Consider the following 25554-nt stretch of genomic DNA (forward strand, 5'->3'; position numbering starts at 1 on the left):
CTCTTTCTCCGTGTGTGTGTGCTTCTCTCTGTGTCTCCCTCTACCTCTCCGTGTCTATTTGTCTGACTTTGTGTGTGTGTGTTTGTGTGTCTGCCCCTCTCTGATGCTGAACCTACAAAGTAAACTTTATATTTCATACATAATACTTAATTCTACTCTGATGAGAGGTCCCTCTAGTCAGTCCTGATCATTTTCCATTGAATTCTATGTATTAGTAGTATGGTATAAGACAACTTACACACAATATAAAGAATTAATCTAAAGATTAGGTAAAATTACCAAGAAAAATAAGAATTGGTATAGAAACCAGTCACTCAGAAGTTTGTTCACTGTAATAAATTTTGAATAGTATAATTTAAAATCAGACCTATCATACATTCTTATTTTGAATATGGATAACAATAAATTATCTTAGGAAAACATTTGAGTTTCACTCACACAAACACACAATCATTACTTTAGGAATAGGTACAAGGTCTGGCACATAGTGGGAGCTCCTAAAGCCTTAAAAAAAATCATCCCTGGGCTCACAGAGACTGGGCCACCAACCAGGGGACAGCTCTGTGCTAGACTTAGGCCTCCTACACATTTGTAGCAAATATGCAACTTGGTCTTCCTGTGGGTCCCCTAACAAGTGGTGCACGGCTCTCTCTGTCTCTGTTCCCTACTGTGAGATCCCCTTCTCCTACCTGGATTGCCTGGTTGGGCCTCAATGGGTAAGAATGTACCCAGTCTTGCTGGAACTAGATATCCCAAGATGGAATGGTACCCAACAGAGGTGGGGGCTTCTCTAAGGAGAAGGAGAGGGGTAAGTGAAGAGGGATTTCTAGGTGTGACTTGGGGTGGGGGGAGCTGTGACCAGAATGTAAAGTGAATTAAAATAAATTAATTATTGAGAAAAAATAAGTCATCTACAAACACAAGTGCCTGACTAAGTTATTTTCCATTTCTTACCTTAAAAATATGTACCTGATTGATTCTGTCATGTTCTTTGAGGTTTAACGCCTATTCTGATAAACTGATACAGAGGTTTTAGCAACTAACAGTTATGAGTGGGAGGGAAAGTAATGCAAGAAAGAAAGAAAAAAAAAAAGCTCAGCCCTCTCAGAAGCCTGCTCAGTAACGCTCCCTGGTCTGCCCTTGAAACCACCATCCGTTTTTTTAAGTGTTGAAGTTTTGTTATTTTAGATTATGTGTTTGTGAGAGTGTCCCTGGGACTGGAGGTGTCCACTGAGGCCAGGGGTGTTGGGTCCTCCTAGAGACAGAGGTACAGTCAGCTGTGAGACACAAGATATGGGTTCTGGGTACCTAGAACTTGGGTTCCTACAAGAACTCTGAGCACTGCCCATCTCTCCAGCCCCACCGCCCTAATCTGAAAGGCAAAGGTCCTCCTAAGACTCTCTGTGTCTCTGAAATCCTGGCATCTAACAATTCTCTTCACCCTCTATGAACTATATTTTTTTTTCATGTCTTTATTCCAAAGTTGCAGAGTTCTCATGTTGTTCTATATTAAAATTAATCCCCACCCCTGCCAGCTGATGGCTCCTCCAAATGCCTCCAAGTGGCCTGTGATCTTTAGAAGGCTGGCCCATGAAAGCATTCTACCCACAAACTACTGAAAAAAAAACACTCATCAGGCATAGAGAACGCTGAGAACCTGGACCCCATGCATAGCCTCATATCTGGCATGGGGAAAACAACATCCGGGTTATGCTGGCCAACCAGATGCACGAGGAGTTTTCAGCATTAGAAAATGGCATCGCAAAGAGCCAGAACAGGCCCAAGACTCTCCACCAGGCCACCTGAGACAAGAAGTCCTGGTCCAGCACAACGCTTGGTCCAGAGGAGGATGTTTTTAAAAGTCTACAAAATACCGCTTAAATTCCTTTTATTCTTTCATTCTTTTATTAGTTCTTTTGTACTCTTCCTGCCCTCCTTCCTTCTTTTTAATCTTTCAGCCAAAAGAGATGTTGCAATAGAACCTATCCTCCTCTCCTGCACAGATGAGGGTTTGTGCAGGACTGTTTTCTTCTCATCCACTTTAATGATAACACACATACACACACACACACACACACACACACACTATCTTGTTTTGTTGGTGTTTTTTAATCCTAACATTATAAAACTCACCTTGGATTAAACCCTAAAACAAAATGAAGCTCTACGTATCTTCACTACTGTAATGATACTTCCTGCCCCCAACTCAAAAGTTTATTTTTCTCACTCACACACATACTCCCTCTCCTCTTTTCTCTCTCTCTCTATGTGTGAAATGTATATCGTTCCCCTGCAGAACTCTGCAAAACACCCTTAATAGTTTCTCACAGCTACCCGCGGCTACTAGGAAGTTTCAAGCACTTGATGTATATGAAGTGCATTGTCTTGAGTGCTAAGAAACACTGTGCTTTGCATTGAAGACAAAGTTAAAAGAATTACTCCTCATGGTGGAGGGAAAACATTAAACTTTTGATCTGGTCCTGTTTGGCTATTGGATGGTCTAAGCCTTTAAATGAACATCTGGCAGAGAAGAGTCTGGAGAATGTTCTAGTCTACACTTTGTGCCGAAGCTAAGAGACCTTCTTCTGATAGGAGGGCCTTACTTTAAGTGTTATAATTCTGGTATGATTATTATTAGTACACACAGTTCTGAGAGCATCCTGTTCAGATGGCAAGTCCTGTCTGTACTGTCCCAGGGTCTCAACTCCAACTGCCTAAAGACCCCCTGTGCTCACCAGGTCTAATGACACCGTGTGGAACAATATTTTACACCTCCATGAAACAAAACAGAAAGCTCCAGAAAGAAGCACTGTGGAATAATATATGAACAGTTTAAAAAAAAAAGTAAAAGGGGGGGAAAGACCCAAGCATACCTGGGGTGTCAAGTGACAGGCCTGAACACAGGCCAGAGCAAGAGAGTAGAACCTGGCATCATCAGGATAAGCAAAAAAAAAAAAAAAAATTCAGGCTCCATACTGTAGCATGTTGACTATTTCATTGGTCTCCATCCTTGAAAGGAGGCCTACTACAACCCTCTACTAGATAACAATTCCTTCCTACATAAGGATCACAATTGCAAGAAGAGGTAACCAAGACTTCCTAAATGTGGTCAAGTTAAAAGAGTTTATTGGTGCAATTTGGGAAACATGTACTGAAGGTTTATAAAAAGGTATCCTCAACCCTTAAGTAAAGAGAAAAGAGGTAGCTACCAAACATGAGCAGTGGAGATGATAGATTTGGGAACAGCTCTGACCTCTCTAACCACGAGTTAAGCACAGTGGAGCAGCTACAAGCTCAAGGCAGATCTACAACTCTGCAAACAGGGAGGCAAATGCTACCTAAGCTTCCACCTGGGCAGAGAGCTGGGACCAGTGTATCATTCTGGAGCTAGTAACAGCAGGCATCTGTCTATCTGTACACAAGTTCCGCTTTATGATGGCTAAATGGCCAAGTACTTAGAGAAACATCCCTCATGATGTAATGGTAAAGGAATCAATATTGACCATGGATAAGGAAGCAGGGTCTGTTTCTCAATGAACCATGTGCTGATGCGACTGTCCTACCTTCCCCTAGCACCGATCTATACGTCCTCACCCAGCAACTAGAATAGAAATAAGTAAATTTTAGGAGGAAAATAACCCAGTCATTTATGTGTGGAACACAAAGAAAATTACTCAGAGCCTTCTTATAAATCGCAGTTGAACTCCAGCTGCCTTCAGTTTGTCAGTGGATGCCTTTCATCATCCAGACTTGAAACTCTGGATCCACGGCCGCACCGGTGCCACAGGAGATAAAATGGTAGAAGCTGAAGGCTCGGGGACTTGCCAGTCCCACCACAGGCGAGCCTAGAACACCTGAAAGTCAGCGAAGCACAAGAATCCTGGCTCTTCCTTCACCTCCTGAGGCTGGAGCGAGGGTTCTGAACCTTTAAGATTCTCCTAAAGAATACACATCTGCCTGGTCACGCTTGGGGACACCCTTTCACCAAGCTATTCGGGGTGCTCGGGTGACAGTTCAGCTCAGAAGTTGGCAGGGAGAACCCCTGTATTCCCCGAACCTCCAAAGCACCAGCCAGCCAGCACAGCCTTCTTGTACAGACTAGAGTTTAATTTCCAAGGGTGGTTGAAAATAACACAGTGCTTTTACTTCAGGTACAAAATGCCTGCCGAATCTCACAGGTGTCTAACTTTCTTTTAAAGCATGAACGTAGAAAAGGCATGTACATCTATGACTATCACGTTCCGTATCCGGAAAAAAAGAAAATGGGATGAATAATATTTCCCACAGAATGAGTGGGAATCAAGTGTGGGCCAGAACAGGACCATTGTAGACATACAAAGCATACGCGATAGACATTTCAAAACCTCCCTACAACAGTTAGGTAACAGGAGTCTACCATCGACAAGCTCCTGGAACTCTGTGACAGTTACACTTCTTACTCTGTCTATAATTACATTGTCCCATTTGCCAATGGAACCAGCCACTGGACTCTGAACAGGGATATTCTTTCCTGGAAAATCCTGGCCGCCACTAACCAGCTCTTGCTTTTGCAGAAACTGTGGTAGGGCCCAGAGCAAGCCGGGCTTGGGGAGGTTGACCACGGCTGCTTTGTCTCCTAGAGAGAGAAGATGTTCCTCCAGGGTGGTCTGGCCTCTTTAAGAGGAAAAAAAAAAAAAAAAGAAAGGAACAGCAACACAAACCAACCAAAAATGCCAGGAATGTAAGCGCTGCCAACCAAGTAAATAAATAAAATGTAAAATACTTTATAATAACTGGACAAGACACATTTCTCAACCCAGCAAGATGGAAAAAAACCCCTACTAATCCCCCAACTCTGCAAATGATGCCACTGTCCTTGGACTTGGGAGATTTCCTACTCTGAGGTATCAATGACAGGTTCTATCACCCAAAGGAGTACAACAGCCTCTAGACCTTGCAGAGTGACAGGCCTCCAGACACTCCAGATTTGCCATCTAGAGCTCAGAATAAGGCCCCGCTGGTGTGAGATTTCAGGCCAGGTCTTTTTCTCTCTTGTTCTTTCCTTCCCAAGTGGTAGATTTGGGAGGCATATAGAAACCAGCCATTAGATGCCCTACCAAACCCTCCAAGGTCCTCTGAACGCTGTACACTGTTCAAGGTGTTCTATCGACTTGCTTCTCATGAACTGCTCGACAGACTCCAATACCGGGTCCCGCAATGAGGTAAGATTTCCCACATATTCCGGTTTCATCTTTATCCAAGGATTATTACTCTCGGTTCACACACGCAGGAGCTGGAGCACAGGGAGATTAAGTAGTCTGCCCGAAGTCACACAGCCACTAACTAGGGATTCACACCCAGACAAACTGGCTCCACAGACCCTGTCTAAACCACTGGGCTATTTAGTCACTAACAGAGTGTGGTAACAGGAGATCTAGAAACACAGTCATGAGCTAAGCTGGCAGCCAGCGGCCCTCCCCCTCCCTTCTTGCCTGTAGCAACACAAAGGCCGTCTAAAGTAAGAACGGACAAAGCTGCTTCCCATCTCTAAGGATAATAGTCCCAAGGAGATGGATATCCTCTATCGGAGTAAGCTGGAAGTTGGGGCTGGTCCTTAAAGTCCTATACATGGGCAAAGAGCCAGGATGCAAACTGCTGTTCCTCTATGGCCAGTGTCTTCACCTCACCATACAGGTGAGGTGGGATGGGCGGGAGAGTAACCATGAAGCGTTTGCTCCCACACCCTGCCTTGTTAGCCTCAGACCCTACTCAGAAGCCTCACAGCCAGGAAGGAACGAGGAACAAGTCAAAGCTGCATTTGGTTGAAATCGACCTGAGAGAAGTGTGCAGACGAGATAGTATGTCGACCTCACACTCGCGAGGGGAACTGAATGCCCATGTTATTGTAGAGTATGTACTGATGTTGTCAAAATGTCAGCCCCCAGAATAAAACCAAAGTGAATAAAGGTTCTTGGTCAAGTCCTAACCACAGAGAGGCTGGCAAATATTCCAGGTGTCCTGTCTCCAGTTCGGACCCTCAGACTTCCCACTTCACTACTTTGATTCTAGGAATCTGGGGAGGGGGCAGAAAGGAAGTTCTGATTTAATCTCTGAGGTAACCTCACACTGACACTAGTTGTCTCTGCTCGTGAGAAACGAAGCAATACAAAGAAAAACCATTATGATAAACACTAAGGTCCCAGTCGTGGGCATGGACCCATGCTATGAATAGCCAAACTTTGCACAGGTGTCCTGCATAATCTGATGGGCCAGATAAAGCTCTACTTAACATCTACTTATTAATATTTTTCTTTCTGTTAGCCAAAGCTGTTTGTCCAGTCCTGGACAGGGCTTCTTCCATCTTTGCACCTAAAAATTTAAGTCTCCATTGAAGTTTCTTTACTGAGCCTCCAAGGTAACCAAGGTAACTGGCAGTATTGCTCACTGTATGCAACTGACAAGTTAGAAACGGATTCATCTTCCTTCAGCCTCTGGCTCCATGCACAATTTTGCCTCTAACATGTTACCTGAGGTATGGGTATAATATTTACATAAATGCAACTACAGTCCAGAAAAATGCTTTAAAAAGTTATTATATATATATATATATATATATATATATATATATATATATATACACACACACACACACACACACACTCATAGTGAATGACAGAAGACACTTAATTTCTTGGGCCAAATGAAATTTCGTTGCTTTGTTGCACTGAAGGTCTGTGGCTTGGAAACTTTTTTCTCTTTTTTCTTTTTAACTTTGAGAAAGGATGTAACTATATTGCTCAAATTGGTCTTGAATACACTATGTAGCTCCCAGGTTCACTTCTAACTTGCATTCCTTGAACACCTTTTTGATTTAAAAAAAAAAAAAGCCACTGTAAAGGTACTTCCTATAATGAAAGCACTGCAGCATCAGGCCAGCCTAGCTCGATTTTACTGGTGGGGCGGCTCAATGAAGTTACTCACCCACAGTTTATTTGTTATCAATAACTGAAGTAATAGAATCAAATGCTTTGAAATCTTATAGATTTAATATTAAATCACCAAAGCACATGCTTCAGCCATTTGCTATGATCTAAAACATGTGTACCCAGAGGCTCCCAGTCACTGCCAGCAGGAAAGAAAGGTCCCCTGCAGGTATGTGAGCTGACATAATGAACACGATGTTTCCCAGACGCCCAAATCTGTCTCTTCCCCATAAACACACACAGCACATATAAACAAGCCATTCTTAAGGAAAGGGCCTATTAGTTGAGTTTATATCTTCTCTGTGAACTATCCCTTCCCTTCTGCTATACGCGGTTTCAGTCAACTATAACACAGAGAACTCCTGACTCCCCTGAACGCCCAAACTCAACCTCCACAGCACCATTTCAGAGTAGGTCTGAGTGGCCTGAGAAGTCTCCAGAGGTCTAGGAGGGACCCCCAGCTCAGCCTGGCTCTGAATGTAATCACACTGTGACCAAGCCCAGTTTTTGTAGAGAGCAATCCGGCACTGGATTTCAGGAGAGTCTCCGGAAGGATTGGGACCCAAAAGGCTTTATTAACATTTCGAAACACATCAGAGTATCAAAACCTCATCTTGGCTTGTATCAGAAGTATAAAGAGCAGGTTAAATATGTATTTCTTTATGGCAGAGGCAAAGATCAGGGACAGCAGTTAAAGTTACGGATCATCAGATCCAATAGTGGTGTGTGTTTTGACAGCTGATTGTTTTCCAAAATGCAGCCTCTTCTCCCTGTATCTTTCTAGATCCTTTCACCTCCAAAGCCACTTTTCTCTGAGGCCAGCTTCCTATCAGGCACTTTACAGTGCTAGCTTCAGGAATCCTGAAGAGTTGACTCCATCTGTTGAACACTAAAATTTCCTTCTAAAACAAAATTCGATGTCTTTACCCTCCCTCTCTTCTTCAAATCCTTTAAGCCTGCTAAATGAAACCATGAACCAAAGACACTAAGTCACATCTGGTGGTGGGATGCTTTCCTTCTTGGAGAACCTTTGGTACGGAAGGCCAAAACATGGTAGAACAGAAAGGCAGTAAAGTTAGTTACTACACGGGATCACGGGACCGGGAAGGAATCAGACTTTCCCAAAGTTAAACAGATTCATTTCGTTTCTCCTCCTCCTCAACTTAGAAAAGAAGAGTGAGGCTATGGGACTTATGACAGGGGCGCTCAGGCTGCAAGTGCTTGAAGGCCAGGCAGCTAGCCAGGCAGCCTTTCAGCACTCCACAGGACCCTCCCATCAAGCTCCAATACTGGGGATTCAGAGTTGGGGCAGGGTGGGGGAGTGACCTGAGAGGCAGTGTCAGGCCCCCTTGCTAACATTGAGGAATACTACCAGAAGGTTCTCGCTTATGTGGGAAAATTGAAACACCAGAATTAGGGCTCTGGAAATTCTATAAGCTTTTTCCCATTAGTCACAAAAAGCGCAGCTGTGAAAATAAATAGACCCCCCCCCCCAAAAAAAACCCCAAGGGTCTCGGGCCACCAACACTCCTCCTGGCTTAGGCATACCGGGCTCCTGAGGGTGCAGCACAGCCCAAAGGGGACCCGGAGCTGGGGTGGGGGCCTCTCTGTTGCCACTCACCCGGGGAAGGGAAAAGCTCCAGATCCACTTTTTCTGTCTTGATGATGGTGAGAGTCGGCTTGAGATCGACGGCCGCCTTCATGGTGCCGGGAGTTGAGGGGGCCGGCGGGATGAGAGCAAGTTTGCTGTAACTGTTGTTTGGCTTTTTAATGGGGATTTTGAACCCGGGGGAAGGGGACAGAGAACAACCCTAAAATCTCAAGTTCCCGCTGACCGCTCCGCGGGAAGGTGCGCGCCTAGCCAGTCCGCAAGAAGTTGGCACTTGGCGGAGCAGAGAGCGCGCTTGGGTCCCAGCCTCGCCCGCGCCTCGCCCGCGCCTCGCCCGCTGGCTCTACCGTCCCGGGCGCTGGCTTGCTGGTTCGCTCGCTCACTCGGCTGGCTGGAGCTGGCGCAGTGCAGCTCGCCTCCGCTTTAGGGCGTTCCTCGCCGAGCCCTGGCCCAGGGTCCCAGCGCCTGCCCTGCCCACTAAGCGAGGCGGAGGGGCGGGGCAGTAGGGCGGGGCTTAGCGCCTGCAGCCAATCATCACCCGCCTCCCAAAAGCGAAAGGAAGGGCGGGCGAGCCTGGTCGAGCCGCGCTGCTCCAGCTACTCTGCGCGCGCGGTGCGCGGGCCTCAGCCCACTGCTGGTGAGAACGGCTGGCGAGCCGGTCCATGGCGTGCAGGGGCTGCTGCCATAGTCTCGGGAAAGTCCGTCTGATTCTGCACGCATTCTTGAAGGCTTGGTCACCCACTGCGGCCCCGCTCCAGTAGCAACATAGTTTTCCAAGTGCGTGTACATCATTCATCTACAAAGCTTGACACACAGGACGTGAGGCGTGGGTGCGCAACGAGGGGCGCGTGCGGGGGATTCCACAGTGGGGGTCCTGCGAGGGTTCAAGCCTAGACATGACTCAGAATCCCACCCGTAGAATGGTTGGGCACGACCAGGGCAGCATGGGTGACCAGGAACCTTCATCAGCTTCATGAGCTCAGAACCAGACATATTGGAGACCACTCCCCTCCCCAAACTCAAGTCCCAGAGCTCCTGGATAAGCCAGGGAGTCTAGAAGCAATAACTTGAGTCTCTGATTATTCTGTTCCTCTAATTGTGTCACCATTGGCAGACCCTTTATCTGACACTGTTCTATTAGAAAAAAGAAAAAATATACAGCATCCTTTCCTACATCACGACATCCAACTGCACTCTGGTATGAATCTCTGGGGTGCACCACAGTACATGTCCTTGTCATAGCTAGGAACTCCCCAACATGCCAGATAACAAGATGAGTGAGGATAAACCATATTATTTGCCACTGATAGATAGCCATTAAACATCGAGATAGTTAGTATAAAGTAACAAATCATCCAGGACATGGTAGTATATGTGTAGCAGGAGCACGGCATTGACATCTACCTTTGAGTAAAAGACAACATAATAAATCTTCCTGAGCAACCTCAGGGAAAGCTATTCTTAGTACTGTTTCCTGATTTCTAAGCATGTGTGAACTGTTGCCACTTGCGTGCAACTGTAACTTCTGCTCCAGTAAACTTAGTCTCACCTGCTAACTTTTATCTAAGCAGGCTTTCTCCCTTTGAGCTTTAGCAGTGTACAGGATTCCCAGAGCAAATCTGGCAGGTGGGTTAGGGGCAGCAATGGAGTGTCAATCACTGGGTCTTGGTGAAATCTCCACCCTTCTTGGGTGACCAGAGGAAAATATGTGTATGTGATAATTGTCATTTTTTTTTTTGAAAGAACAAAGACTTGCAGTCCAGCTGTGTTTCTGTAAGGTATGAGAAAACAATGGTGGCCTCCAAATGACAAGAACAGACACTTGGGAGCCTGGGAAAAGCTCAGGGAACCAGCTGATGAATGAATTGTATGTTCACACGCTCAAATAAGCAGCAGGGCAAAGAATCTTGGACTGGTCCCCGCCTTATTATGACGTCTGTAGAATTGGACAAACTAACGGTTTCTTTGGGGAATTTTCATTCTGACGTTGCAGTCTTATGAAAAGGCTGGAGAATTTTTACTTTATTTGCAAAAGCAGTTTCCTCAGAATCCCTCCTTCCTCACGCCCTCCCTGAGGCCTCTTCCTCCACTAAACTAGTGTTTAGTGAACACTACTATTGACATGCAAGCATGTGCAACACTAAAGGAAGCCTCCCACAATCCAGCTGTGAGCATTTTCTACCCTGGCAACAACGAGCTACCATGTTCCTTGTAATGCTTCCACAATAACCATCAGTTTGTTGGCCTTCCTGTTCCTAACCGTGTCCTGAAGTGCAAGAGCTCAAAATGTCCTCATGCCCAAATCAGGTGTGATTGAGACGATTCTGATGGCAAATGTTCAAAACATCTGAAGTCCTACGTGTACAACAGGACCTGGTTGAAACTTCCTGGAGGATGAGAAGCACTGACAGAGATCCAGTTAAGATATTTACACATTGTGAGGACACCAATCATCCAATCAGGACTGTGGAACCCTTAATGTTTGACAAGTGGAATTCTCATTCTCTTTATAACACAGATTTCCCCAAACATTCTTTCCGAGTTTAAAAGCCATTACTACATTTTACTTACCAAAAAAAATCACATCCTTGACCCAAGCCTAGGACATTACAGATATTCAATAAATATTTCTTGAGTGAAGCACTATCAGCTTACTGGTTGCTCTGGAATTCTACTATAACTGTCTGTAACGAACATGACCCAAGAGGTGTCAGTAACTGCAGTGAGAGGCGCCCTTTGTTCCTTATGGTAAAATAGACCTCCTATCCCCATCACTTCCTTTCATATGGGGTTCACCTTACCTACCAGGCACAAAGTTTTGTCTTCAATATACCTGAGCACACTATTGCAAGACTGATGGTTTTTAAGGCACTTGGCGGTAGGGGGCGGGGGAGGGAGAATTTGCTTTCTACTGGGAGAAACAGCTTTGTATCTTTGTATGTCCATAGACTCTAGCTAGTTCTATCTGATCAAGGGTTGGGAGAACTTGCAGAACATGGATCTCAGTTCCAAAGGGCATGAATGGCATCAAGACAAGAGTCACCTTTACCCAGGGATTTCCTCACCACCAGGAACGCTTGATAATAATAATAATAATAATAATAATAATCTCCATTCTTCCCCCAGTCCTGCGCCAAACTCATTAAGTATATAAAAATACCGTTAATTTCAAAGAATTAAGGACAGCATAAACTTCCCCTCTAAACATGTGCTAGAATTCAAACTGCGTTTTGAACCTTTAAAAATATGCCTCATTGACAGGTAGGCACAAAAACATTCAGACTACTAATGACTGATGCCAAGCAAGTTCGTGACTCACAGATGTTGACTTACTGGTATAAATGTAAGATTTAAAAACAAAACAAGCAAACAAACAAACAAACAAAGGCTCTCAGTTAACAACCCACCTAAGCTGCTCTTGTGGTCCCCTTTCAGTCTGAGAAAAGAAAAAAGAAAAAAGAAACTCTACAGTCCTTATCATACTCTGAAAAACACTTCAAAAACTGAACTCTGCCTGTACTACAAAGTTTCTATTTGTTAAGTTTAGTACAAAGCACAGAGGTAAGAAAAGTACCCAGGACCTCAGCATCACCAAGCATCAAGAAAATGGAAAATTGGACATGGGGGGGGGGAATTAAAATAACTGTTAATTAAACTGTAATTCCAAAAGGCCTTAGGGTCAGTTTAGGAGCTGAGCCAGGGACTCAGAAGGTGGTGTTGATGACTGAAGGCTGGCTTTGTGACCTCACCAAAGCCATTTAACCTTTGTGGTGTCACAACCTCTATCTCTGCTTCAGGGAATAAAGCCACCCCCTGATCCTCCTAGCATGTAATACAGACTCATTAGCTTTTGTTTGAGGAGAACAATACACAATGGGTCACAGGAGAGCTGCAGTTGGAGAGAAAGGGAGGAGAGTGGGGAGGACTTGAGGGTCTATTCAGCCCAGAAAACTCTGTAATAACAGCGATAGTGAGGAGTATGGGTTCAGAAGTAATAACTGTTTGGTTAACAAAGAAGTAAGAAAGTTGGTTAACTTAATCTGCTAAATTATGACTGAAAAAATCACTTAATCCTGAAACTTGGGGTCCCTGTGTTTGAAGCAGGAAAAATAAAAGCACCCGTGTTTTAAGATTATCAGCATGAGGCAATCCATGCCAAGCTTTAGCAGAAAACGGCAAACGATTATTCCTGTTTTTATGATCCAGAATCTAGGAGAATATTCCAGAGATCTCTTTATGGCTTTCTCTCTAATCTCTGAGGGGTAGATTAGATCCTCAGTTAACTGAATTGTCATCACCTGGGAGAGTTCAGATAACTAGCATGTTGAATTTTAAAACCCGACACCCTTCCATGGTTCGCAAATAGCTAACCAGTGGCAGCCTTGATTGAGAAATTTCAGCACCGACTGAGGAAGGAAACCTGTGTGTATTGATCCTGAAAGGGAAAGGGTATTGTTCTAGATTATCCTGGAGGCAAAACCTCAGACCCTCATCTCTACAAGGTTTAGGGAGACGGAAGTCTGTTGGTGGCTTCCACGGATAGTCCTCCTAGTCACCAGAGGAGAAAACTAAGCTTTTTCTCACCACACAGAACCCAACCCCACCTGCATCTGAACAGAGAGGTGACCAGGTAGCTTCCAGAAACCCAGCAGGATTCTGTGTGGTGCTAGGCAAATACACCACAGACTAACCACGCTCATTGCCTGTGGGAGACAGCTTGGCCTGGGCTATAAGGAGAAAGGGGGTCTGGCTTGGCTCCATTGCTGTCTGCAGTTTCTTAGGCTATAATTATGAGCCATTCAACTGCATCTGCAGCCCCAACAATGTGGGCTGGATTGGCCTAATCCACAGACCAAGCGACATTTTCAAACCCATCAGTTTAGACATCACGTATTCTTCTCACAGCAAATCAGACTTGGCACAGACGGAAAAAGAAGAGGAGCTGCCAATCAAAACTGCAGAGCTCGGGAGCCTTCTTCACACCCAGGGTCAGCTCCTTTTCTCCGTCTCACTGAACATCTTTCCGTGACTGTCACTGTTTGCTGGGCCAGGAGAATGTACAATGTGGACTGTCGAATAAGCCTGCGGGGATCATATCATTTGGATCTCAATTTAAGTTCCTCTACGTTGGATTCACAGATGGAGGAAGGAGGGCATTGGCACAGATGGTAGGAGAACCGTGATCTTGAAGAGTGCCAAAGCCCCTTACAGCAGGCTTTTTACCCCATGGCAACAGGACTCCATCCTATCCCTAGGGCTCCAGGTGGTTTCATCCTGGTAGATCTTACCCAGTAGTTGGTTTGTTGTTGTTGTTGCTGTTGTTGTTGTTGTTGTTGTTTTGGTTATAAAGATAATGCCACAATTCAAAATGAATTTTCCTGTAGGTATAGCTTAGAATTTACACTCAAATAATTTCACTGTGAAGTCTTTTCCCCCTCCCCATTCCTACTCACTTTCATTTTAAAATGCCAAGTCAGTCAGTCCACTCAAAAGATTTCCTTACGTGTGCCCCTCTCTGGAGATGAAGAAGCAGAGATGAAGTGACAGATTCATTTATCCATTCTGTTTGGGGAGTTGGAAGTCAAGCAGAAAAGCAGATAGTTGTAGAAGGAACAGCTCTGACAGAAGAGGAGAGATGCTAAAGGAGTGGAAGGGGTTGTCTCTGAAAACAACGGAGAGGTTGAGAGGAGTCAGAGGGCAGCAGCGTCACCATGGGCTTATGTCCTAGCTTGTCTGGGTCTTGAGTTCCCAAGAATCCAAGAGGAAATTAGCACCTGCTAATGAATCCAGGACTTCCAGGAAGGGAAGCCAACAGGCACAGGACTAGGAGAGAGAGAGAGAGAGAGAGAGAGAGAGAGAGAGAGAGAGAGAGAGAATGAGAGAGAGAGCCTCAAAGGACAGGATAGAATCTTAGGGGTCAGGGTAGACCTCGGGAGGTCTCAGAAGATGGCAGGGTCACGGAAGATCGCAGAGCAGGTCACACTCAAATGTACAAGGTATTTCTCAGGGTTTCTTTCCTCACATGAACACTGCCTGTAAGGAAGAATTTCCTCCTTGCAAACTTTCTCTCCCCCTACAAGACAACTCTTTTCCCTTTGGCAGCCTTCGAGTGCCTTCGTGGTATGTGCTGAAATATGTACGTCTGCCCCCTCCAATTTCATTATACCCTTTGTCATGGAGCTGAATACAGCCGGAGCTCAATAAATAATTACATGTCGTTAATAAGCAGGTAACTTCCTGGCATCTCAAATATGGATCCCTACAGAAAAAATAATAACAAAACTCATTTATTAGCTTTCTTTTGCCTAAAAGCCAGAGAGGGCTGCCTAAAATCTACAGTAAAGAATGAAACAACTCTTTTTAACCAAAAAGATCCTTGTGGCATTTTATTCTAGTTAATTCTGCTAGCTCTGCTTCTCCTCCCATCCACAGAATACTTAAAATACTGGCGGGGTCACTATAATCTCTTGATTTCTTTTCATCACTGTTGTCACACATGTGGCCGATTGCAGAGAATAGCCTACGGCTCACCGCATGGCAAGCTAGGTGCTTTTTTGTCAGTCTGGACGCTTCACACAGTAAGTGTCTTAGGTCTCAGACTGCTGAGAAGCCATCTCGGGACTCCCTCAAACTGCATCTTCATTTCATGGACCACAGTAAAGACCAGCGATATAGCAGATATAGATATATAGATAGATAGATAGATAGATAGATAGATAGATAGATAGATAGATAGATAGATAGAAATAGATATATTACTTGCAAGATGAAGAAAATACATGCAGTGGCTTCAGGTTTGCATGTCTTTAGGAAAAAGAGGAAGGCACAGCCCACAGGGAGTTCTGCATTTTCAGACATCTCTGTCGTCGGCTGTAGAGGCATCCCCAACACTGAGGAATGAAGGGGTGGATGGGACAGTGCTGGGGTTGTGAAGCAGGGTGGGAAGGGGAAGGACAGGGAAAGCCACTAAGCTCCTGAAAGCACACAGGGTCATGGAAAGGTGGCTGACCTCTCTTGTGGTGATAGACTCATACTCTCTGCATCGATTTGTATCTGTGAGTAGATAATCAAGATGTAGGAACAGAAAATTTGGTTAATCCTCAGCCACTGAAGCCAAGAAATCCATGGGTCCTGACAGGAATTGTGGGCAAACACACCTTAGTTTTCATTTCTTTTTCCAGTACTGAAAAACAACAAAAACTCAAATGAGTCAGTCATACTGGGAACTTGGTACTAACTGGTAAACACAGTTTGAGTACATTCTTACAGTCATACACAGATGCCTTGCTCACATTAAACACCTTTCTTTGAGTCCTCTGACAGTTTCATAATGAGTTAACAGGAATTCCAGCGTTATCATAATTAACACTAATAACAGAGGAACGAGAATACATGCACCACTTCAAATCTAAATGGTGTGTGTGTGTGTGTGTGTGTAGAATCTGAATTCCATGAATATGCAGACACATAAATCTGGAAAAACAACTTTAGGGTGTTCAGTGTATTAGTGTATAATTACATTGATTTTTTTAAATATCCCAAGTACCTCCAAAAATGGCACTCCTGTAAAACTGACAGATGAAAACCAGCCTCAAGAGGGGATTGGTCCGTTTTGCTTGGATCACAGTTCACGATGGATGCTATGTCATGAAGGCTCAAAGAGAGAGATGTGAAGTCCAGCTTAATCTTGCAGAGAACCAGATTGGTGTGCTTCCTCCACACCAAGCCTCCACCTCAGGACGGAGACAGAATGAGATGGAAAGCACCGGCATTGATGTCCAGCTTGCGTCAGTCTCTGGATTGGTTCCCACACACTGAAACTTCTCTTTCCTTGGAGACAACGAAGAGGAAAGAAACAAAACCCAGACGTACATGCAAAGATGGCTTGCCTTCTAGTATGTCAAGCTTATGAAGTCACATGTGTTCGTGTTCAAGAGCTTCAGGCTTAGAATGGTAACTCCGGAGAGGAGAGGTGGCAAAGAAAGAAGAAACAGTCTAGAAGCTCCTTCCTAATGGAAAGGCTTTTCTTCAGGGATATGAAACACATGTTCTCCCAGATTGGGAAACCAGCCTGAAAAAAGTTCTTCACAAAGGGGCCTTGGGTGGGGAGCACCCCAAGGGACCCATTGGGAGAGGGAGGAGCACAGCTGGGTGGGGAGCTGGCAGTTGACTGGTAGGAAAGAACAAAAGGCAGCCAGCTCTCAAGTGGCAGGTTCCCAGGACAGAAGCCTTTCCAGGAATTCTAAATAATGTTGAATAGATGGTTGATAGATAGGTAGGTAGACAGACAGATAGACAGACAGACAGACAGACAGACAGACAGATAGATAGATAGATAGATAGATAGATAGATAGATAGATAAGAGGGAGAAGGAAAGGCAGATGGAGAGAGAGAGGCAGATGGAGAGGGAGAGGGAGAGGGAAAGGGAGAGAGACCGGAGACATTCCTTTCAGGGAAGTGTACAGTACTGAGAGAGACCAGATGGCTGGCAACCAGTATTCAGCCTTCAGAAAGGACCCAACACTCACGTAGATGCCAATATCTTAGAGTTAATAATGCTTTCTCCCGTGGAGAACTCTTTTAAATTGAACGGAACTGAGTCGTAGAGGTAAGGACACAGTTCCGAAAGATACCCCAGGTTTCAAAGACTCAGAACACTCATAGCTTTTTTTGCCAAGCACAGCTCTCAGGCTTTGGTGTCCTCACCGCTTGGAACAAACCATTAATCTCTAAACCACCCAGGAGACAAAGAGGTGGAGTAGTGAGTGACAATCACAAGCAGTGCATTGACTAGAGCTGGGCTGGCCTGTGCCACTTCTAGCCACCTGTCTTCTGGCCTCAAAAAGCTTCAATGTTTTCATCCGTCAATGGAGACAAGAAAAGCACCCAATTCAGAGTTGAGTACGATACAAATTGTGTCCAGTGCATTATTCATATTGTGTCTGACAGAATGAGTGCCCAATAACTCTTAGCTGCTGTTACCACCTTTAAAACTTGGAACTGGACAGAGAGCGGTAGCCTAAACCTGCAGTCCTGGAATATGAGAGGTGGAGGCTGAAGGCCTGGGGCCAGGATGGGGGGGCGGGGCCAGGATGGGGCCAGATGACTCAAAGTCATCTTTGTCGTAAAGGTTAATGTCAATTGTCAATTTGACAGAATCTGGAATCACCTGGGAAATAGAACTCTGGGTATGCCTCTGAGAAATGATCTTGATTTCATTAATTGGGGTGGGAAGATCAGGGAAAGACCCACCCATTGTGGGTGGGGCCATTCCCTGATTGGGCTCCTGGACTGTGTGGGCGGAGCAGGAAGGGAGCAGAGAGAAGGGAACGGAGCGGCCATGAGCAGTTTTCACTACCTGTTCCCTGACAGTGGCTGCCCAGAGAAGCGCTGATTCAATTTCCGGTTGCCTTGACTTACCCATCGCAGCAGACTGTACCTTGGACTCTGAGCAAAAGCAAACCCTTTCAGCCTCACGTTTCCTTTGACAAACAGGAAAAGAGACCAAGATACTTGGTGACTTGGCAAGTTTGAGGACTGCTTGAGCTGCCTGAGACGCTGTGTCACTCCACCCAGCTCCATCCACACCAAAATTGTCAACTTTTGATTTAGTGAGCACAAACTTTTCAAGAATGTTAATCCAAACCACTGAACTCGGTTTTCGTCACAAACAGATTAGACCCTGGGGTCCCTCTTGGTGTGTGCCTTTTACCATCAGACCCCCGGGGAGTAAAGATAACATTAGCAAATAAATCGCACAAATCCTCGATACCTTACCCTTGGAGATGAAATGACAATGATCTACTTTATGGAAATATGGCTGAGGAACTAGGTCACATGCTCATAGCTGTATTACCAATTAACAGCAAAGATGTGTTCATACCCTCGGGGCTCCTTGCAAAACCGAGTCCTCTTAGGTACAAGATGTGATAGTCATGCAGTAATTGTGTACAAGTTGGAGAAAATCATATCTTCTTAAAGCAGCTGGCCTCAGCATTTATTCAACTTCCTGGTAGTACAGGAATGTATCCAAACTCATCTATAACCCAGGACAGTGACACAATTACCGATAGATGTAGCACCCCTAAAAGACTGGATTTGCCATCTGGATATGAGATGGCATTTTATGTGCTGGGAATGGCTTCCTGTGTGGGCTAGTTGCCCCAAAGGATCCTAGAAATGGCTACAACACTCTCTACTCTACTCTTTGGGCTGCTATTGTGAACCATCACCGCTCCGCTCCAAGTCACCCCCGCCCCCAGCAACACAGATTTTCTATTTAGGGGGCTTCAGCTACATGATTTGCATTCTGGCTCTACCATTGCCTGGTTCCTTGCCAACAAGGCTGGCAGTATGGGACTCACCCCATCACCCCATTTGCCTACTCCATCTTGGCAAGACCAGGGTCTTACTGCTGGGGAAGCAGAGTTAATTGGTATTTCTAGGGGGTGTTTGGTTAACTCACCACACCTTAGCTCCAAGTTGGTAAAACGTGTAGCTTTGCCCTTTCCAAAAGCCACGGCAAATGAATGATGGGGAAATACTCCACGAGGCACATGGCTGGGCCCTCTGGCTTGCCTTTTCTTTCCCTTCTTTTTCTTTCCAGTGACTTTGGGGAGGTTTGGGCACTGATCCTGCACACACAATACACTTCTTGTTCTGCTTTTCACTGCAGAGCAGCCATGAATAGCTCTGTCTAAAATTATAAGTAGGGGCAGCCCCAGGCTGCAAGAGATCAGAGCTCTCATGCTGGGCTACAACAAAGACCCTGCTCTTTCCCAACAATTAGCTGCGCAGAAAAGGACATCTATCTCCCTCTATTAAACCCACCACGTGCCTTCAAGTCAGCCCATTGTAAAGCTAATTAAATAACACGCCTCTCTCCCCATGCAGGTCTCCTGATTAGTTTCTCTCAGCCAGAAACTTCGGCAAAGAGCCTAGAGATAGACAATCCAATCTTCTAATGCTCAGAAGCCCCACCCCCCACATCACCAATTAGCCACAGCCCTTGAAAAGCCACCCTTATCAATACCAAGGAATCCATTCATGTTCCCATTTCCCTCACAGCTCACTCCAGTCACTCCCAGCTTGACAGCACAGACCAAACTAACATTCTTTTGAAAATAACGTATTCAGGAAGGCAGAAGTTTCTAGCACAGTATGGTCTTTGGGGAGCATCAATCCACATCTCAGCCAATAAAGTGAAACATTTGGTGAAAGATTTTGACAGGGCCAAAGGCAGATGCAATCAAGGAACCTTCGGAAGATGTCCCTTTGTGCCAGGAGGCCTTGGACTTATGTAAAAGACAAGCACAGCCTTCTGGGAAAGGCAGGACTTAACGCAGGAGAGCTGAGATACAAAGAAATATTCACACCACCTCTTGTTAAGCATCAAATGCAGCCCTCTAAGGTTCTACTGCCAGGCAGGTAAGATCCAAGTGAAGGCTCAAATGTGATCCCATTTTCCCTTCAATCTCATTTCTCCCCTTTTCTCACAGAAAGCCCTGCTCTTGTGCTAGCTACCCTGGACTTTTCTGAATCTAGGACTATATGCTTTTTTGCACTTTTACAAGTCCTAATCTAGCATCCCGACGGTGCTGACAAGATTGAGCAGCAAACATTTCCTCCCAGATATACTTTCTAAGGTCTTCCTTGCTACAATCAGTTTCTTTCACCAATGGGCTCTCAAGATATCAGCCTTGAAGTGTGTATATGCAGGCTTCTGGTGGAGCAATTGTCAGATTACTGACGATAATCCAATAGATGGATGGATGGATGGGTGGGTGGATGGATGGATAGATGGGTGGGTGGAGGGATGGATGGGTGAATGGGTGTGTGGATAAGTGGATGGCTAGGTGGGTGGACGGATGGATGGATGGATGGATGGAGGAATGAATGGATGGATGGATGGATGGATGGATGGATGGATGCATGGATGGATGCATGGGTACATGGGTGCATGGGTGGATGCATAGATAGATCAATGGATGAATGGGTGAGTGGGTGGGTAGATGGATAGATGAGTGGGCAGATGGATGGATGGATGGATGAGTGAGTGGTTGGGTGGGTGGGTGGCTGGATGGATGGGTGAATGGATAGATAAATGAATGTATGAATGGTGTGTGTGGGTAGATAAATAGATGAGTGGGTGGATGGATGGATAGATGAGTGAGTGGTTGGGTGGGTGGATGGATGGATGGATGGGTAGATGGATGGATGAGTAGATGGATGGATGGGTGGATAGATAGAAGGGTGGTTAGATGGATGAGTAGATGAGTGGGTGTGTAGCTAGATGGATGGATGGTGGAACTATTTTTTGTTGAATATGGTCCGAGATGGTTAGTTCACTTTACTATTAATTTAACATCACCACAGATGGTCTTTATGTTTAGAAAGGGGACTGCTATTTTACAACATGGATCTCCCTACTTGAAATTGTCAGAACTCATTCTCTCTCTCTCTCTCTCTCTCTCTCTCTCTCTCTCTCTCTCTCTCTCTCTGTGTGTGTGTGTGTGTGTGTGTGTGTGTGTGTGTGTATGTGTGTGTGTGTGTCTGTCTGTCTGTCTGTCTCGCCTCTCTTAGAAGGAGAATAGGCTAGCCATTTTGCTCTAGAACTGAATTGTTTCATGCCAGCTTCTGGACTTAAATCTTCCTTCCTGCTTTCTTAGACTCAGAAGAGAGAAAAACCCTTTCTTCCAACAGTGTTTGAGAAGACTAACACCAGGTATATCACAGCACTTGAGAAACTGGGTAAGAATTCAGTCAAGAAGTTAATGACAGGGTCAGCGAGATAGCCTAGTCGCTAAAGGTTCTTGCTGCCAAGCCAGATGACCTGAGTTGAATTCCAAGGTCCCACATAGTGAAAAGATAGAACCAGCTCCCACAAGTTGACCTCAACCTTCTCACTGTGGCACATGTGGCACTCTCCACAATACACACTAAATAATGAGAGAGAGACAGAGACAGAAATAGCAAGGCCAGCATGACCTATGGAATGAGACATTGTCTTAAAGCAGAAGGAGAAGGAGGAGGAGGAGGGGGGAGGACGGGTAGGAGGAGAAGGGATGAGGACTACTCGTCAGTCTTCTTAGATGTACCACACAAGTAAATGGATGACTACTTTATAAAGCAACCCCATATGCTGTATATCTCTCAAGAAATAGTTATGGGGTTCAAACTCAATAGAAGAAAAAAGAAGATGAATGAAAAAATCAAATTTGTTATAAGGTAGATTTTTCAACTGTCAAATCCCCGACATTCAAAAGCAGCCAAAGTAATTAAAGTAATCTCACCCCATAACACATAAGCTTTGCAGAGGAAGCCACTGTCTGGGGGTCCTTGTATGCCTTTGTGACCACACACAACGGCATGCATGGTCATTTTCTTTGCTTGCTCCCTATCATCAGAGCTCCTAAAACTTTATTCTTTCTAATATGTTCTATATAGTTCTATATGTTCTACACAGAAAACCATAAGCATTCATATAGTAAATAACAATAGTAAATGCTCTTATAACCTCTGTCCCTAGATGAAGGGGGAAGCACCATCATTTGCTCTGCGATCCTTCATTCTGATGAGCTTTCCTGTGTGCTAGCACAGAATGCCTACGTTGTGATGATCACAAAGGATTGAAATCTGGCAGAGTGCTCTTTTACTACTGCCCTCCACTTTCTCTTCTCAAAGGGCGCCTTAAGGAAAATTAGCACAAGACCTCTTCAACACATTGAAAAATGGGGCAATAAATAAGACAAGGAGGTCTATGTTTGCCTATAGATTTGTCTCCTCAAGGTAGGCATAAAAACAGCCACTGAGTATTGAGCCTGGAAAACTCATACCTGCTAATGTATCAGAGATGTATCAAGTAGCCTACACTATACAAATAAACTTAATAACAAAGATTGACAGAAACTGTGGTTGAAAAAGACTTATTATAAAATATAAATATGCCATTGTAATAATCAAAACAAAATAATATGTGCATATAATAAAGGAGGTTCGATCAAAGGGTTTAGAAATTTAGAAGAAATATATTTGTCAAATTTTCACTGTCAGACTCATTGGATCCAGGAACCAAGTACATCAGATAAACATGTTATCATATAAAGTGTTAGAGACTAGCATTTATTATATGCATTAGAAACACCTGTTTTCTGAACATAGCTCAAGTTTTGAGCAATGTTAAAAGGCATATCAGACAAATCAAGACCTACAAGAAGCCTCTCATTAGGAGGAAGACGGGCTCAGAATTTGCTGGAAGGGGCAGTGGGTAGACAGTTCTTATCAATATATTCTAGTTAGCAGGTTATTTAAGCAGTACTTCGGATTAAGCTAGCCATATAATTCTACAGACAGGATCCCTAACTAGGAAATATTCATTTTATGTTATCTTCAGTCTTTGGATCACTCTAAAGACTTAATGGGTCAAACCTTAGTACTAAATAGAAACAGGTATCTCTCCTTTCCTTTGATTGAAGTCCTAGTGATTGTGCCTGCTCCAGCATGGAAGCTCCAAGAGCATTTCCAGCCACTTCTCTGAACAGCATTTCTGAGACAGCCAAGAGGAGAAGCATCCCAGCCTCTCCATATGTACTATTTACTGGGGCAAAGACAGTCTTTCCTATGTTCTTTTAACTCTGGTCCGAGACAGCTGTGCAAAATACCCAGAGCATGTATTAGCTCAGCCGTTACAAATTGTCCATAAGTCTCATGTACCACTCCACCACATTTAACTGTCATTGGTTTCTGTCTATCGACGTCTATTAGGCATTTTATCACTTTCATGCCACAAGCCAACTAAATCATCATCTTCCCAGCAGTAGAAAATTAAATAGGGGGGAAAGAAGGCTTGGGGTGGCAGACAATGAGATTATTAACCCACAATTCCTACCCATCCTCCCTTACAAATAAATGGAGGTGTTCTTGGGAAGTGGATACAGTGAAGCTATGAGGGATATATCTACCTGAACTCAAGAATGAACCAAGGGAGGAAAGAACTCCCAGCTGCAGATTAAGAGAAGCAGAGGGAGAACTCAGATGCCTTGCAATGGGAACTAGGGGTGAGGGAAACTGACGTGAAATAAGTGTCTACATCCAGAGTGTTGCCGTCTGTCTGTTGTGTATCTCCCGACGATGTGACGGGAAAACACTGGAAAGCCTCGGGAAGAGGAACAGCCAAAAAAGAAAAAAGAAAAAAAAGGCCTTGTTTCTCATTGTTGCGTTTTCATTTTACGGGCATTTAGGGACTCGGTAGTTAGCGTGCTCCAAAAGAAATTTGATAATAATGGAAAGGAGCTACGAACGCACCAGTACTACATACTGGGGGATTGTCCACCGCTCCAAAGCTATACATCCCAAGTCTTCACCAAAGCCATCTGCAAGAAAGCAATTAAAAACAACAACAACAAAATGGAACACGGGGAAGGGACTTGGGGGCAATTTCATGTCCACTGCTTACGGGCAACTTCAATCTAAGAGACTTCTACTTTCCTTACACTCCGTGTTTATTCCTCCTCAACACCCAGATTAAATATCTTAATTGTATTAAACCTCTTGTCTGTGACAAACTTTGTAGGTCCAGGATGTTTATGAGATAACTGCTAGTGCCTTTTTTTTTAATTTATCAAAGACAAAATAAAAAAATTAAAGAGATGCCAATATGTTTGTATAAAAGACATGAAATTACCTCCAATAAGATTTATTGGCTGATTCATTAAAAAAAAAAAAAGCTATCAAACTTCAAAAGTCTTTTGGCTTCATTGACTTCAGAGACACTGAAGGTGGTTTGAAATGAAATATTGTTTGTTTGGGTTTCGGTGTAATACGGGAGGTGAGCTGAGGGCACCAATGGGCCTGTTTACAGATGTGGAAATGGATGATCAGACAGCTAGAGTTGCAGACTGTGCCTTCGTCACAAATCCCTCCCACTATGATCTTCCTGCTGCCTGCCCTGTTTACTGGGATTCCCCATCACTTACTACTAGGTTATGGATTCAAGCTGGCCTGAGACCTGCTTGAGAGCCTGACCAATTACTTCAGCTATATAGAGATCAATTTACTCAGCTGTAAAACAGAACTGATAACAACTCCCAGGATTCAGGGTAAAAATCAAACAGGGTAATATATGTAAAATGTTAATGTTAACTATGTCTGGCTCCATATAAATAACATAAATGGCAGGGTCTTTTTCATGCTACATACAGAAACACACCTGTACACGCAGCTTCGAACTCAAGCATCTTCAAATCCTAAACATATTCACTTATCAGAAAGAGCAGTCCGAGGGTCATTCAAGACAAATAATAATTTGTGTCCTAAATCAAAAGAGCCATTCATAAATGCAGGAGGGCTATATATTTAAAAATCTCTGTGCACAAGAATAGCCAGGCAAAGGGGAAATGATAGTGTGGGATAAACAGATTTAGTGTGTGCTTAGAAAAGAAATGCTCTCATTTTCACAGGGCACACAGAAATGAATTCAAAACAATCAGAGACTTAAATGAAGGAACTAAATTAGCACGACTCTGCAGGGAAAAACTGAAATAAGTAAATCTTTATAACTTTATAACTTCCACAACACACACACACACAAAGAGATAAGTTGAGCTATATCAAAAGAAAAATCTTTTTTTTTTTTTTTGTTGTGTGCCACAGGTTGTAGATCAGGAAAGACAGAGACTGACTGATATTCTTGGAAGAGACAAATGATGTTGCTAGCAAGGTATTTGCATCTAGGTTACTCCATAAAGAACTCCTAAAATTCAGTCGTCCAAAAGACAACTCAGTGGAGATGTGGGTCAAGGATCTGAATAGAGAAGTCTCCACACAAATTACACAAGTGTCCAATAAGCACATTTGAATATGCTCCAGTGTTATTAATCTCAAGGAAATGCCAACCAGACCCACAAGGAAATACTGCTCCCCACTCACTGTGAAGGCTCTAATCTAAAAGACGAAAAAACAAAAAAACAAAACAAAACAACAAC

General features: G+C 44.2%; 1 protein-coding gene across 4 annotated transcripts in view; it reads right to left on the reverse strand.

Moving 5' to 3' along the window:
- Ets1 (ETS proto-oncogene 1, transcription factor) overlaps positions 1-25554 on the reverse strand; it is a 120504-nt gene that overhangs the window by 51097 nt on the left and 43853 nt on the right. For 2 of the 4 annotated variants that reach the window (XM_052188749.1, XM_052188746.1), the window contains exon 1: positions 8584-9030. The exons of the other annotated variants lie outside the window; for them this stretch is intronic. In XM_052188749.1, the coding sequence (XP_052044709.1) occupies positions 8584-8665 (82 nt within the window). In that variant the 5' untranslated portion in view covers positions 8666-9030. Of the gene's footprint in view, positions 1-8583; positions 9031-25554 lie in introns of those variants that run through there. 4 annotated transcript variants of the gene reach the window in all.

This window comes from Apodemus sylvaticus, chromosome 7 (genome assembly GCF_947179515.1).
Source record: "Apodemus sylvaticus chromosome 7, mApoSyl1.1, whole genome shotgun sequence".
Classification (NCBI taxonomy): Eukaryota; Metazoa; Chordata; class Mammalia; order Rodentia; family Muridae; genus Apodemus; species Apodemus sylvaticus.